This window comes from Rhinatrema bivittatum, chromosome 3 (genome assembly GCF_901001135.1).
Source record: "Rhinatrema bivittatum chromosome 3, aRhiBiv1.1, whole genome shotgun sequence".
NCBI lineage: Eukaryota > Metazoa > Chordata > Amphibia > Gymnophiona > Rhinatrematidae > Rhinatrema > Rhinatrema bivittatum.
The window spans coordinates 478437429-478452767 of NC_042617.1; the positions used below are offsets into that span (position 1 = coordinate 478437429).

General features: G+C 46.8%; 2 protein-coding genes across 3 annotated transcripts in view; one reads left to right on the forward strand and one right to left on the reverse strand.

Moving 5' to 3' along the window:
- Positions 1-942: 942 nt before the first annotated feature.
- On the reverse strand, positions 943-9504 carry LOC115088075. Its single transcript, XM_029595998.1, has 2 exons — positions 9248-9504; positions 943-6636 (listed from the first exon to the last, which is right to left on the reverse strand). Exon 2 carries the CDS (start codon positions 6618-6620, stop codon positions 5226-5228), a length of 1395 nt encoding a protein of 464 aa, XP_029451858.1. The 5' UTR covers positions 6621-6636; positions 9248-9504; the 3' UTR covers positions 943-5225.
- Positions 9505-10250: 746 nt separating this feature from the next.
- The window catches only part of KLHL29 (kelch like family member 29), a 1215123-nt gene continuing 1210034 nt past the window's right edge, over positions 10251-15339 (forward strand). For both annotated transcript variants that reach the window (XM_029595999.1, XM_029596000.1), the window contains exon 1: positions 10251-10586. The gene's annotated coding sequence lies outside the window, so the exon portion shown is untranslated. The remainder of the gene's footprint in view (positions 10587-15339) is intronic.

A 15339-nucleotide genomic window follows, 5' to 3' on the forward strand; every position in this document is an offset into this window, starting at 1 on the left:
AAAAGTCAGCATAAAGCGCAGGTATTTATCATTTGAGGGAGCGCCTGTGATGTGGACGCAGCCTGCTGAGTTACCTGGGGATGTAAATTCCACTACATTCTTCCCACCACCAGATTTCTAACGCAATCTTGAGCAATGCTGTGGGGCTTTTTTTTTTCTGCACCGACTTTCTATTATCCATCATAAAATAGTTTTTTTTTTTCCTTTCTTCCAGCCGCGTGAAAATTGAAATGCAAATTGCTTTTCAGGATTTTGGGTTGCATCGCCACCTCATTTCATCCATTATTTGAAATTACTTTTTGCGAGGGGTGGGGGCTGCTAATATCTCGATGATTCTTGTTTTAAGATATATATATATATATATAGTTTTTGGGTTTATTTCTTTTAGGGTTGCTAAAATGTACCTGACAAAAGGAGGAGGACCCCGCCCCTGTGCACACTCTCCCGGAACAGAGGTTGACAGTCATTCCCGCCGTGCACTGACACCTCAGGTTAGGTGGGTTCGGGGGTCACTCGCGTGGGGAGAGCACAGGCTCCGCCCTTGTCCCCCGTCTTCCCCACCCCACCCCTTCCCATGTCTGTGATGTATAGCTCCGCCCCTCCTCCAGGGCCCCGCCCCCGTCCCTGCCTCCAGCAGGCAGGCTCAGAAAAGCTGGGAGCCAGGAGGTAGAGTGGTAGATAGCGGAGCTCTGCTGTTGCTGCAGCTGTCATCCTCGAGTCCTTTCTCTGAGCCGCCGCCTGCAGTCGGCGGCGGCTAGTCGCAGCCAGCCAAGGCTCCCTGGGGGTGGGGGATTATCTAGGAGCAAGCAGCTCTGAAAAACGACTTCTCTGCGCATCGCCAGCCTTAAAGCCAAGGATTAATTACAAAATTATCATCATTTATTTATTTATTTAAAGATTTTTATATACCGGGGCACGTTAGCAACATCACCTCGGTTCACAGTGTAACATAACAGACATTAAACTATTGTAAAGCTTGTTGCTAACAGAGATTAATCTAAAAGGGTAGGCAGAGTTATTATATGGTAGAAATTCGTATTTTTAGACAAAGCAATTAATCAAAGATGTATAACTATTAGCTCTTAACATGAGAAAAAGAATATAAGCGGTAAGAGCTTGGGAGAAGGATATCAGAGAGGGTGGAGGAATGGTGGAATCATAATAAAGGAATCATAATAAAGCTGCAGTCCAACTCTTGCCTGCTTTGGGGAAACTGTGCCGGCCGGAGGAGGGTACGGATGGACTGCGCTCGGAGCCCCGAGGTAAGCGGATCGGAGTCTTCCGTCCTCCTCTCGGGGGCTGGGGGGGCGACGGTGTTGTGTGGAGGTAGGTGCCTGTCTCCTCCTGTGCAGTGCCAGCCTGGTGCTGCTAATACCGATTTCCCCCCCCCCCTCCTTCCCCCGCGCCTGCGCCTCCCTCTGCAACCCAAACTTCTTGCCTTGGCAGAGCTCGGCGGCGGCTGCGGACGGTGCTGCCGCTGCTCCTTCTTCCCCCAGCTCAGCGCCCACTTGTCGACCCTGGCCGAGCGGCTGACTCGCTACTTCTCCATCACCGCCCGCACGACTCTTCTATGGTGTCCCAGATGGGTAAACGTCCTTAGCAGGCAACTTCATGGCAGATGGTTTTCTCTCTTTAATATTTAGGATTTTTCGCATCCTCTGGTAAGAAGTCTGGTTTCTGCTGCTGCATGTCTTTTTTTTTTAACTCTCGTTCATGCTTCTGGTGTTTTTGATTTGTTATTTGGAGTATTGCCCGGTAGGTGTTTTGTGATGATTGGTGTTTTTGGAGCCTGAAATACGATTTCTCTGTAAAATAGTTTTTTCTCCATTCTTTCTTTTTATATGGGTTTGGAACACAGGCTTGAGAAAGACCTTCATTGGCTCTGGGCTTTCGTCTATCAATTCATGCGTCACAGACAAACAGTCAATAGTACTCATGAATTTAACCATCCATCTGTTGATCTTTTTCCTGGCATTTTCCACCGCTGCATGAGATCTTGCCCCCCTCCAAACTCTGCGAGGGGTGATGCAGGACCATACAATCACTGACTGCGGGAACATGTTATGCAATACCAGGAGGTCTTTTTGCATTTTTTGTGTGAGGGCTACGCTCTTGGTCCGAGGCATATCATTGCCACCCAGGTGTATGACGAGGGCTGTAGGCGTAACTGGATTGATATTGCGCAGTTCCAAAACAGTCGGTAATAGCTGGTCCCATACCATCCCTGAAATTCCTCTCCAAATCAATGCCATGCGCTGCTTTGCCACCCCTAGATGCTCCCCTGTCGGGCGCTGCTGGGCCTGCTTATGTGCCCAACGCACATAAGAATGCCCGATGATCCATGCGAATGACAGCCTCCCACAATGGTCTGCGCATAAGAAGCAAGAGAAGAAAAGATGTGAAGCGGTGGATGTACAATGATCATGGCTGCCCCTTAACCGCAAAGTAACCCGGTGGCCTCACATATGATCTAAACCTCCCTGACCCCCATCTGCCAATGGCCATGACTTCACTGTCTTGCAGACCCAGGCCGGCTGCTGCTGTCGCCGCTCCTATGCGGAAGCAGTGCGACGAGTAGCCCACCGTGCTCATACCCAGGGATGTTAACGCCAAATGCAATACCCGAGCAAACTGGTATCTAGTCAGAGGTAACCCAGACGAATGCACCAACAGAGGGCCTCTGCATGTTGAACGCCGAATCTGCAAGTATGATCTCGTGCAGCGAACAGGGCATGTGGTCTCCCCCTGCCATTCGTGGAGGGTGATATATGCTCCCGCTCCCAGCTGGTCTGTTTTGGACGCGCAGGATCAATCTTTTCCCATCCAGCTTTGTATCCTCCCATTGCAGGCATGCTGTCGAAGGTCCGTGCTTAGCGTGAGCTGCCAGCTCACTAACTCTCAGGGCTGCATAAAAAGCCAGGGAGAATGCACATTTGAATAAAAGCGATTCCGCTTCATTGCTACAAACGTCTGCCAGGCATTTGAGTATTTTCCTGAGGATCTGGATGGTAATGGGTTTTCTGCCATCCCTTCCCAGGGGGCTCTCCCTGGCCCAACCCAACATGGCTCTTTTAATAGGAAATAATGCGGAGCAACTGGGAAACCCCTGAAGCCTAGAGAAAAAGGAAATGCCAGCTAGGCGATTTGCTACCACTGTCCTGGACTTTCCTTGTCTCTTGCAATGCATTACAAATGCCAGCAATGTGGAAACAGGCAATGGCCACTCTATTTCTTCAAGGGATTCCTTCCCCAGGAATCTCAGTATCTCCTGAAGGGCCAGGAGATAGCTCTTACGAGTGTTCACAGACAAAGACCCCAGGATCATGTTCCAAAGTTCGGGGGGCCAAGTAGCCACACCGCCTCGGGTATGGGAGTCGGGGAACAGTCTGCCATCGGCGCTAGTCTGTGGAATGTCGAGAACTGTAAGCGGGAGAGAGAGAGTCAGCAATGTTATTTATTCTACCTGGGACGTGGACTGCTCTAAATATGATACTGAAACGCAAGCACGTGAGCACCAAATGCCGGATGAGGGCATTTGATTCAAAAGTGCGTGCAGACAGAGCATTAATGACTTGCACTGCAGCCATGTTATCGGATCTGAAAATTATGTGAGATCCTACAAGGGACTCCCCCCCAGATGACAAGGGCAACCACAATTGGGAATAATTCAAGGAAGGTTAGATCTTTGGTGACTTTGTGCTGGTGCCACGATTGCGGCCACCGCGCGGCGCACCAAGCTCCCTGGAAATAAATCCCGAAACCAACACCTCCTGCCGCATCTGTGAATAATTCTAGCTCACTGTTATGCCTTGGGGGGTCCTGCCAAAAAGCTACGCCGTTAAATTCTGTTAGAAAGGTCTCCCATACCAGCAGGTCACTCTTAATTGCCCTGGAGACCCTTATACGGTGGTGTTTTTTCCGAACCCCCGCTGTAGCGAGTGATAACCTGCGTAAAAAGGCCCTGCCCATAGGAATTACTCTTGACGCAAAGGTAAGCAATCCGATCAATGACTGGAACTGCCTCAAGGTGGCTTTCCTGAGGCTGCGCATCTCCAAGATTGTCTCCCTGAGTTTAAAAATTGTTTCAGTAGGTAACCTAGACTGCTGGGCCTGGGCATCCAGTTCGATACAGAGGAAGGTAATTGTGGTAGCTGGACCTTCTGTTTTTTCTCGTGCTAAGGGGACGCCAAAACGCCTGGCCACCTCTTGAGCGATGGCCAGTAGGTTATGGCAGTCTGCGCTGTCCCTCCCTACCAATAGGAAATCATCAAGGTAGTATACTATTTGCTTTCTCTCCGACTGCTGTTCGATTACCCAATGCAAGAAGGCACTAAACAATTCGAACAATGCACAGGAAATTGAACAGCCCATTGGAATGCAGCGGTCAAAATAATACTGCCCCTTGAACTGAAAACCCAGAAGGTGGAAGGAGTCTGGGTGCACCGGCAGAAGGTGGAATGCTGACTCTATGTCCACCTTATCCATGTGCACGCAGGGCCCTGCATTTTTGATCAGCTGGATTGCAGAGTCGAAGGAGGAGTATGACACCGCACACAAATGGGGGTCGATTTGGTCGTTAACTGAATTACCCGGCGGGAAAGACAGGTTGTGTATGAGCTGGAAATGGCCTGACTCTTTCTTGGGTACCATGCCCAGAGGAGATATTACTAGATTTGGAAAAGGTGGATAAGGGAACGGGCCCGCTATCCTACCTAGCGCCAATTCCGCTTGAACTTTTTTATCCGCCTTCTCCTCATGCATCGCCAGTGATCGTGCATTGCTCGGGGGGCAGTCTAATGCTAAAGGGGGTATAGATTGAATAGGGATTCGGAAGCCATACAGGAAGCCAGCATAAATTTGCTCCGCATTCGGTTTGGTAGGGATAGCGATCCAGCCATGGGCGCATTGCTTCAACGCGGACCGGGGTTGGGGCTCGCGAAATCAGGCGAGCGTCCCACCTGCTGCTGAGGAAATTGCCTTTGATCCCTGGAGGTACGGCACTGAGCGGCTGGGTGGGAGCCAAAACCGCATGTGGAGCAAGTGTGCCTGAATTTGCAATTTTTCCATGTGCAGTGGCCAGCATTGAACTGCCTGCACGTGTCCCGCCTCCCCGAACCTTGAAAGGAAAATCTATCCCTTTGATATAGGCCCCTCTCCCTCGGATGACTGTATGATGTACCCGCTCTCTCCACCCATGAGGACTTCTGTAGGGTCATCTCATCTAGTTAAAGGACAATCAACCTGTGTTGCCAAGAGACGGCGGGGTTATGGGCCATGCTTTTCCGAAAACGAATGTCATAATTAAGCCAGGCCCACCCTCCCCTCCTTTGTGCTGTCAAGATGGTGTCCATGTATCTTATGAGAAAGGGGGCCTGTGCAGGCTCATGTTCCACAATCACGGATATAAAAATATGGAAAGCCCTGGTCCAATTTTGGATGTTCTTGGCAACCTTTGGCCTCTTATCTTTCGCCTCAGCGGATCCCCCTTTTTCGGGTTCCACTTCCATATCCGTAACAAGGAGGGAAAATATGTCAATGTACTCCCTCTTCAATATTTTGTCTTTTATTGTGTCTGGCACACTGTGAGCTAAGGACGTAACCCCACATAAAACTTCATTCCCCAACTGCTGTGCTGGAATTTGCACCGCCAAATTAGCAGTGTGTAAAAGAGGATCTACATCTACAGGCGGCAAAGTAGGTTGAACTGGGGCTGGCAGAGTGTTGGCTGGTATAGTGGGTGAGGCTGGCATACCTTGAGTGGCCAGCATACTCTGTAGCCTCCCTGATTCAGTAACCGTTTGCCCACTGATCTCTGGCACGGTTACCGGATTAGCACCCCAGACAACAGCAGCCGAATTGCCTTGGCTCACATTCCTCTTTCTTTTAAGAGAATGGAATAGAGAGTGAAGCGACTTGGCTAACACCATCTCAGTATCACTGCAATCTGATGATGATAAAGGGTCGCAAGTCTGGGGCTTACCTCGTCCCAAGTGACATGAAGTGGTCCCAGTGCTAGCAGCCGTAGAAGCTGTAGCCAGTGAGCCGAGGGCAGTACCAGAACCTGATGTCGGCGTGGGCGCCCCATCGCCACCGTGGGGCCCGGCCGCAATCGTTTTCAGGCCCGCCGGGCGCTTTCTCTTTCCGACTAATGCCCCTGCTTGCTGTGGTCTGGTGCTCCTCTTGCGAGAAGCTGCCGACGAACTCCTTGGAACAAAGGAGATCAATGTGGAATCTTGCTGTGGCTCGTCGCTTGGCGGGCGCTCCTGAGACGGAGAGGGAAACTCTGACATGCGCTGCCTAAGCCAATCTGTGCCATGCGCGGCAGCATGCTCCTTAACCTCCAACAGCAACAGGTCTAAGTCACTTATAGCTGTAACTGCAGGAATGGGTGTTGCTGCTGTTACATTGGGAGGAGTTGTAGCGGAGTGTGATGATGGATTGGAAGTACCCATTTGCTTCTGACGTTTTCCCTTCCTTACGGTCTTCCTGCTAGGCCTTGAATTTTGGGGCCGGCTTGGAACTTCAATCAGCCCCACTGCTGACCCGTCTGCCTCAAGGGGGGGCTGATGCTGCATCGCGGACTCAGCTCTGGTCGATGACCACTGGCTCGCTGTCACCATTCTGTACTGGTAAACACTGTATTACAAAGTCACAATTAATTGATCAGCAGACTAATAATTTACTTGTCTTAATTTTTTTTTTTTGATACACCACCAGGCTCTCACAGATCGATCCAGTAAAGTGCGGCCACATTTACCCTGCTCCTAACTCGCGTTCTACTCACTTTCCGGCCGCGTTAGCCTTCCTGCGATAAACCATCCCCTTTAACCTACTCCTACCGCGTCCTAAAATCCCCGGGCAACCCCTTCCGCACGCGGCATGTATATTGCATGTAAACGATTGAATTAGCTATTCCCTACCATCCAGTAACGTGCGCCCCGACTATCCCTTTTTTACCCTGCCGTTTTGCCGCGCGTTTAACCTGCTAACTTACCACCTACCCCTGCGTTAGAGGCAGGGGTAAGGGTAGGCGGCAAACTTTCCCCCAGCCCCCGCTCTCCTGCCCTGGCCGCGTCCATGGGTGCTGGTCTCCGGGGCAGCCCCAGTCCTCTCCCCTCCTCCCGAAGCAACAAAAGCAAAAAAAAAAAAAAAAAAGTTGCAAGAGAGGGGAGAGAGGACGGGCAATCTTACGCTCGGGATGGCCAGTCCCTCACCCCTCCTCCTGAGGCAAGGCGCGAAAAGCAGCCTTGCTCCGGGAGGAGGGGAGAGAGGACTGGCAATGTGAAGCGACCAAGCGACTTACTTTTTTTTGCAGCCCTCCGGAGGAGACGGCCATCAGCAGAAACGGATCGCTGCTCCCGGCGAAGATGGACGCCTGCACGGGGGAAAGCGGCCCCTGTGCGTGCAATTGGCTGCTCAAGACGTGACGTCACGACGTTTGGCGTCACAGCATGTGATGTCACGTCTTGAGCGGCCAATTGCACGCACAGGGGCCGCTTTCCCCCGTGTAGGCGTCCATCTTCGCCGGGAGCAACGATCTGTTTCTGCTGATGGCCGTCTCCTCCGGAGGGCTGCAAAAAAAAGTAAGTCGCTTGGTCGCTTCACACTGCCAGTCCTCTCTCCCCTCCTCCCGGAGCAAGGCTGCTTTCGCGCCTTGCTTCGGGAGGAGGGGAGAGGGCTGACAATGTCCGCCGGCTCCCACCTCGATGACAGCACGCCCGCCCACCGGCTCCCGCCTCGATGACAGCCCGCCGGCTACCACCTCGAACTCGCTCCCGCCTCGAACGCGCGCCCGCCAGCTCCCACCAGTAAGTTAACTTTTTTTACACTTTTGTTTTTTACACTTTTGTTTTAATTTTCACCTGCGCCTTGCTTCGGGAGGGGGGGAACCATCCACTTCCTGGTACCTGTCATTTCAAATGTCAGTTGAAATGACATTTGAAATGACAGGTACCAGCGCACCCAGGATACTGTATAGGCGCTGTATTAAGCGCCTATACAGTAAAATGGGTTGCACGGGCCTAACCCTTCGCCTAACGCTTCACAGACATGGCTTGCATTTGCAAGCAATTTAAATAGAGTATCGAGCGGTATGTGAGCAGGACTGTGCGTGCGGGGATCGAGGGTGCGCCCGGCACTGCCGCACTCTTTCTAACGCGGCCTTGCTGTATCGACCTGTCAGTTGGGATTATCTCGGCACCGGCGTCAAAATATGCTCGTGGCGATCCTAAATATGGCCGCTGCCATGTGCTGACCTCCCAAAATGGCCGCTGCCATGTGCTACTTTAAGATGGCTGCTGGCAAGCCCTTACAATAAGAACTACAATACCATGCTAAGATGTAAGCTGACCTTTTATTAATATTTTAATTTACTTTGTATAGAGCTGCATCGCGCAGCCTAAATCATCATATCTATCAAGCTGAGGGTCCTGTACCCCTTATAATTCAGTATAAACATGCACATGGGACAGCTGTCCCTTTAAATAATAACTGAATACTAAATATCACCTTTAGGATTAATATAAAAAACATCCTGTTAACCTGGCTGAGCACTCAGATGCTGTACCGCTGTCCCATAGACATATCCTCAGAATTCCCAACTACGGGAATACTTAGGTATAACAAAGCACACCTCCACAGGTTGTTGAGGTAGCATGGCAGACATGAAGCCTGCCCACTTCCTAGCAATTTAGAGAGCGAGGGGTAAAGCAATACATAGAAAACGTTGATTTTAAAGTAAAGCAAGCCTACAAAACCAGTGCTCTAACCACTGAGCTACCAAGCCTGCTACTGCCAGCCATGTGCTCTAACCACCTATGCATTCACCATGTGCAGACTCCTTCAATGGCATTTCTTAAAAGGCTACAAGTGAATGATAACCAGCCCTGCACTCGCTGCCCTTTCAATAAATACAGCAACCAGTAATGCAGAGCAAGCATTGTGCTGAAAGCCAGCCATGAGTTCATAAAATATATATATAATAACAGGTAAAGTGTGGCCATGTGCCCATGGCGTTTCACTAAATATATAATAGTTAAAATATATATAACCAGCCATGTGCTAAGGCATTTCCTTAAATAAAATAACATTCCAGGCAGAAAGCAGCCATGCATTCAAAACCTTTTCATTAAATAAAGTACTGGTAATGCAGAGGGGGATGAGCATACCTTCCCGACCTTAGCAGCACAAAATTACCATTAACATTCTCAACATTTTGCCTATAAGCCGCAACATTTTTATACTTTACCCAATGATGTAATCAAAGAAATTGTTCCTGCTCCTTTAGCTGATCTGCTCCTCTTACAGCACAGCCGTGCTGGAGGCAAAGTGAAAGTAAAAGCAAAACTGTTGTAAGCACAGCCCTGCTGAGAGATGAGCCACCCCGGCTGGGCTCGGCAGCGCTGGAGCACGAGGAACCGGGAAGCAAAACTGATATAGCACAGCCGTGCAAGGAGGTAAAGTTGCTTGATCCTAGAGGTGATCTGAAGCTAATGAAGCAGCTCTGCACAGGACTGAAAGGAGGGGCTGCCCGTGCTGGCTCTCCCTTTTCTATTCCATTCCCTTCCCTCTGCCCCTTCCCCCGCCCACTTAGCCCTGCCTACCTTGCCTTACCCGCCCCATTGTGCCCTGCTCCCTAACCGAGTCGCAGGGCTCCTTCTTCTCACCACCAGATTTCTAACGCAATCTTGAGCAGTGCTGTGGGGCTTTTTTTTTTCTGCACCGACTTTCTATTATCCATCATGAAATAGGTTTTTTTTTCTTTCTTCCAGCCGCGTGAAAATTGAAATGCAAATTGCTTTTCAGGATTTTCGGTTGCATCGCCACCTCATTTCATCAATTATTTGAAATTACTTTTTGCGAGGGGTGGGGGTTGCTAATATCTCAATGATTCTTGTTTTAAGTTTTATATATATATATATATATATATATATATATATATAGTTTTGGGGTTTATTTCTTTTAGGGTTGCTAAAATGTACCTGACAAAAGGAGGAGGACCCTGTCCCTGTGCACACTCTCCCAGAGCAGAGGTTGACAGTCATTCCCGCCGTGCACTGACACCTCAGGTTCGGGGGGGGGGGGGGGGGGGGGGGGGGGGGGGAGGGTCACTCGTGTGGGGAGAGCGCAGGCTCCGCCCTTGTCCCTGTCTTCCCCACCCCACCCCTTCCCATGTCTGTGACGTATAGCTCCGCCCCTCCTCCAGGGCCCCGCCCCTGTCCCTGCCTCCAGCAGGCAGGCTCAGAAAAGCTGGGAGCCAGGAGGTAGAGTGGTAGATAGCGGAGCTCTGCTGTTGCTGCAGCTGTCATCCTCGAGTCCTTTCTCTGAGCCGCCGCCTGCAGTCTTCTTCCTTCGGACGGCGGCTAGTTGCAGCCAGCCAAGGCTCCCTGGGGGTGGGGGATTGGCTAGGAGCAAGCAGCTCTGAAAGGCGACTTCTCCGTGCATCGCCAGCCTTAAAGCCAAGGATTAATTACAAAATTATCATCATCATCATCATCATAATAAAGCTGCAGTCCAACTCTTGCCTGCTTCGGGGAAACTGTGCCGGCCGGAGGAGGGTACGGACGGACTGCGCTCGGAGCCCCGAGGTAAGCGGATCGGAGTCTTCCGTCCTCCTCTCGAGGGCTGGGGGGGGGGGCGGCGGTGTTGTGTGGAGGTAGGTGCCTGTCTCCTCCTGTGCAGTGCCAGCCTGGTGCTGCTAATACCGATTCACCCCCACCTCCTTCCCCCGCGCCTGCGCCTCCCTCTGCAACCCAAACTTCCTGCCTTGGCAGAGCTCGGCGGCGGCTGCGGACGGTGCTGCCGCTGCTCCTTCTTCCCCCAGCTCAGCGCCCACTTGTCTACCCTGGCCGAGCGGCTGACTCTGTACTTCTCCATCACCGCCCGCACGACTCTTCTATGGTGTCCCAGATGGGTAAACGTCCTTAGCGGGCAACTTCATGGCAGATGGTTTTCTCTCTTTAATATTTAGGATTTTTCGCATCCTCTGGTAAGAAGTCTGGTTTCTGCTGCTGCATGTCTTTTTTATTTCTCTCTCGTTCATGCTTCTGGTGTTTTTGATTTGTTATTTGGAGTATTGCCCGGTAGGTGTTTTGTGATGATTGGTGTTTTTGGAGCCTGAAATACGATTTCTCTGTAAAATAGTTTTTTCTCTATTCTTTCTTTTTCTTTTTATATGGGTTTGGAACACAGGCTTGAGAAAGACCTTCACTGGCTACGGTGACTAGAGCTAATGATTGTTTCAAAAACCTTAAACGTTACAAAAAAAAAAAAAAAAGTGTACAACTGGAAGTTGATTCACTTTCTTTAGTGTCCTTCTGTTGTAAAGTGCCCATGCATGATTTTGCTTGTGGAATGTATGTAGAAAAGTAGAGGTTATTACTGGTTGATAGATTACGATAGTAATTTAAATTTTGAAGAAGAATTTGAATCCCTTGTATACTCAGCCATTCGGTGTTAAGTGTTTACATTTTTTTTTAATAGGTTCGTGAAACTTGATTTTGGGAAAGTATTTTCTAGAGATGATTGAAAAGCAGAAGTCCAAGGTTTTTTCCCCCCCTCACAAGGGACATATAGAAAGAGATGAGCACATTTTACTATACCACACACTAATGCTTGTCTTTTGAAAGCTGTTAAATAATTTTGAATAGTCCTCTCACTTGCCACAGCAAGTCTAAAAGTGCTGAGGTACTTACCCCAATAAGCTACCCTCCATCAATAAGGCATATTCAGCGTACTACGGAGGTGCACTGGCGGAAAGGTGATTTGCATGATGCTGCCTTAATGCTCTGTAATTAGCAATCTACTCCTTGCATTTCCCTTGATGAAAATGGAGATGCATGAAGGAATACTATCATTATAAGTAGCAGCGTTTTTCATTGTACACGCTTTTTTTTTTTTTTTATTCCTTCCAGTTATTTTTCCCTCCGTTTTTTTTTTTCTTTTCTTTCACGGGCTATATATTTTTGGGAAGATAGTATTCCCTTTACACCGACGTGCTGGCAACACATCAGAAGCAAGTATGATACTACCTTTGTGCTTCATGTAGCCTATTATGTTACAACTATGTAGTCTTTACCAATTATGTAATAAACTACCGTCGTCATTTACAGAGCTACTATCATATAATAGGCAAAGGGTTGAAAAATCCCTTAAGCAAAACTTTTAAAATCTAACTGAAGAAAGGGAGGTCAAGAGATTTGCTTAAATTGGATTTCCCTGGTAGTCCAATCTCAGAGCAGTGTTCTCCAATAATTAGATTACATTGGCAGCACTTCTTCGTTTGAGATGACAAAAACTTTCCTGATGCTGAGTATTATTGTGAGTAGATAGGCAGTCCATTTAGTACCAGAAACTGCTTCACTTATAATTTTTGTAAAATAAATCTTTGCATGAAGAAATGATGTGAAACTATCAGAGTTTTCATCTTGCTGAGTCGGTTTACAGGAAGGAACTGCCAGTGCCTACCTTTTTCAAGGTGCTATAAATGTTGATTGTACTTACTTTGGGATTTGCTTTAACTGCTAGACTTTCCCACTTAAGAGAAAAGGGAAGTGTTAATGGGCAAGGAATGAGTTAACTTTTTTCTAAGCACTTTCTAACGTTTTGTCTTATAAGATGTTTTCTAGTAGCTATTTGGGAGATATCTTTCCAAAACTGGAAATGTCAGCCAGCAAGTTATAGGTGATGCCTTTTTTATTGAACAGATGTAATATGTCACTAGCTGTCAAATGTGATACTCCCTCCATCATATCTTTGCAAAATTGCAGACATCAGGAAGGGAGTTTAGTTCTCAACAGCTAGTGGCAAATGCAGTACCTTTTTATTTTATTTTTTTTTTTTTTTTTGGGGGGGGGGGGTGGAACCTTTCACTTGCAGTTTATTTTCTGATCTGTTTTTAAGTGGATTAAAATGATGGATGAGCACGCTATTTAAATCAAAAGTTTGTAGAAAACAATAGCTGTAGTGAAATCGTATTTTTAATTGAAAAACCTTTTTTTGCTGTGCTGCTGAGAAGTAAAGCTGCAATTTCAGTTACTTGCTTTAAATTTTGTACAGTTTTTTGGTTCTAAAATCTTAGCTGGTGCAAGTCCTTGAATAAAGAAACCCAGGAGGCTGCACTTCTGGGTGCACAGTATCTCCCTAGGTAAGAGGCAGGACTGTTGGCATGGTAATGACTGGATTAATTAAGGGTTATCAGTGTTCATCCCCTGTACAAGGGGAACAGACTCCTCACTCTAATTTTAGAATTTTCTCTAATTACATTTGTGTTTGCCTGAGCTGTACATTTTCCAAATACTGAATTAGGTTTTCTTGAACTAGGAATGTTTCAAACTAGGAAACACTTTCCCAGAAGAAGTGCATGCCAAAACAAGCTACCTGTGCTGAATGAAAAATAGTGTATACACAAATGATTTTTGTTTCTCTACAAAAATGTAGTGGTTTTTTTTTTTAAAATACTTCCCCCTTTTCTCCGATACTACGTGTCAACAGTGACTTTCTTTAGATATTCAAATCAGACAGAATGCAGCACTTTTTAAAAAGTAAATGCATAAAGCATTTAGTTGTCAACACTTGATTACTGACCTTACAGAAAACTCTCAAGGTGAGGACAATTAAAAAAAAATAAAAATTCGTAACACAATCTAGGCAAGCCCCACCACACCTAATAGCTAAGAATCCCAAAGTAATCTAAAAATGCCACTCTTTCTGCGTTCCTAAGATCTCCAGGTCTGACTTTTTCCCATATATTAGTAATTGATTATCCTAACTCTTGGGTAAACGGCCTCTATTACAGTCTCCCTGTAGTTTTAACAAACTACGGTCATGTTCCTGAAAATAAAGATTGTTGCTTGTTCAGTTCCTTGCAGGGTATAAAAAGTGTGCCTCCTGTCAATCTGTTATAAAGCAGGGCCGAGTGTTCCTATGTTACTTGTGCAGGCATGCCCGCATTGCCATTGAGATTGTTCTTGTCTCCCTGAGTTTTCTCTTTGCTGCTGTTGTTGCTTTGAGTGGTTGTCTTTTTTGCTAGGAGATTCTCTTTTCCCTTTGGCTGCAAATGGTCCTTTTTAAACACCTATCACAGCATTGCTATTTTTTTTTCTCTTACTATGTGTTTATCTTCAGTTAAGTTTTTTTAATTGATGTTACTGGCTTCTAATGTCTTACATTTTTTCTTTTTTTCTTTTTTTTTTTTTATGACTGCTACTGTTTGGGTTTGGTCATGAGGACTCTGAGATAAGTAGAGCAAAGTGAATGTTTTCTGGCAAGCAAATCCAGAGCACAGCGAGGGTCTGGAAAAGGAAAGGAACTTTGGCAGAAAGAGCTGTCTATCCTCAAATTATAAATTTAGTTAGATTTGAAATTTATAGGTGAATGATGATCATCATCATTTTATTTATGTATATAGATAGCTACTTTTTAAATTAAGAAAAGTAGCTATAGGAAAGGCTCCCTTAAAACCTACAGTGAGGTGTCTAACTGGCTTTCTCTTGCATGTGCTGACAGCACACCAGAAATCCAAGCAGCTCATTCAGCAGTCATATTGGCTAAATTATTCCATGTGTTTTTATGACAGTTATAAAGTGTCTTACTGCAACCCTTAAAAAAAAAAATACAGCCCTTAATTATAAAGAGCCAGAATTTAAGTTTTGGACAAAAAGTCATGTAGTGCTTTTGCATAAGTTTTTTTTTTCTTTTTAAACTTGTGCAGAACATAAACCTTGTGGAAAAGATGCACTACATGAACTTTTACACAAGCAAAATAGATTCTTTATTTTGCAATGTACACATTTAAGGCATTTACACTTTGAAGGCTTCTCTTGTAAATTTACTGTATTTCAATGAGATTTAATCCTAGTGTAGACAGCATAGCAGCTATAATTTTGCATGCCTGAGCAAATGGAATGATTTGACATCTACAGAAGTGAATTGATATTGCTAATTTCCTGTACGAATTTTGCATAAAGTGGCGAGGTTGACATGTTAATCTGCTTGAATGCTTGGAAATAAAAGCTAACAAATAAAGAATAAGGTGATTTTTACCTTTTTACTGGACTGACTTAATACATTTTGTTGACTAGGTTTCAGGAGCTAGCACATTCTTCCTCAGATCCGAAAATGGGATTGTCTACCTCAGTGAAGGAGAACCCATGGCACAAATACCCAAAGTAGCACTCATGGATATGTAAGGATCCACTGGGATCCCTGTTAAGGAGCTTGGCCATGTTGCAAGGTCATATGGTATATAAAAGAATGTACCACTTTTACCACAGTACCCCTCCCTCATTCAAGGTTGATGTCAACGATCCCTAGTTTGAGTGGATTTTTAGGTTGCATTTG

Coding starts and splice junctions, on each gene's coding strand:
- LOC115088075 (XM_029595998.1), bottom strand. CDS start 6,620: ATGGTGACAGCGAGCCAGTGGTCATCGACCAGAGCTGAGTCCGCGATG.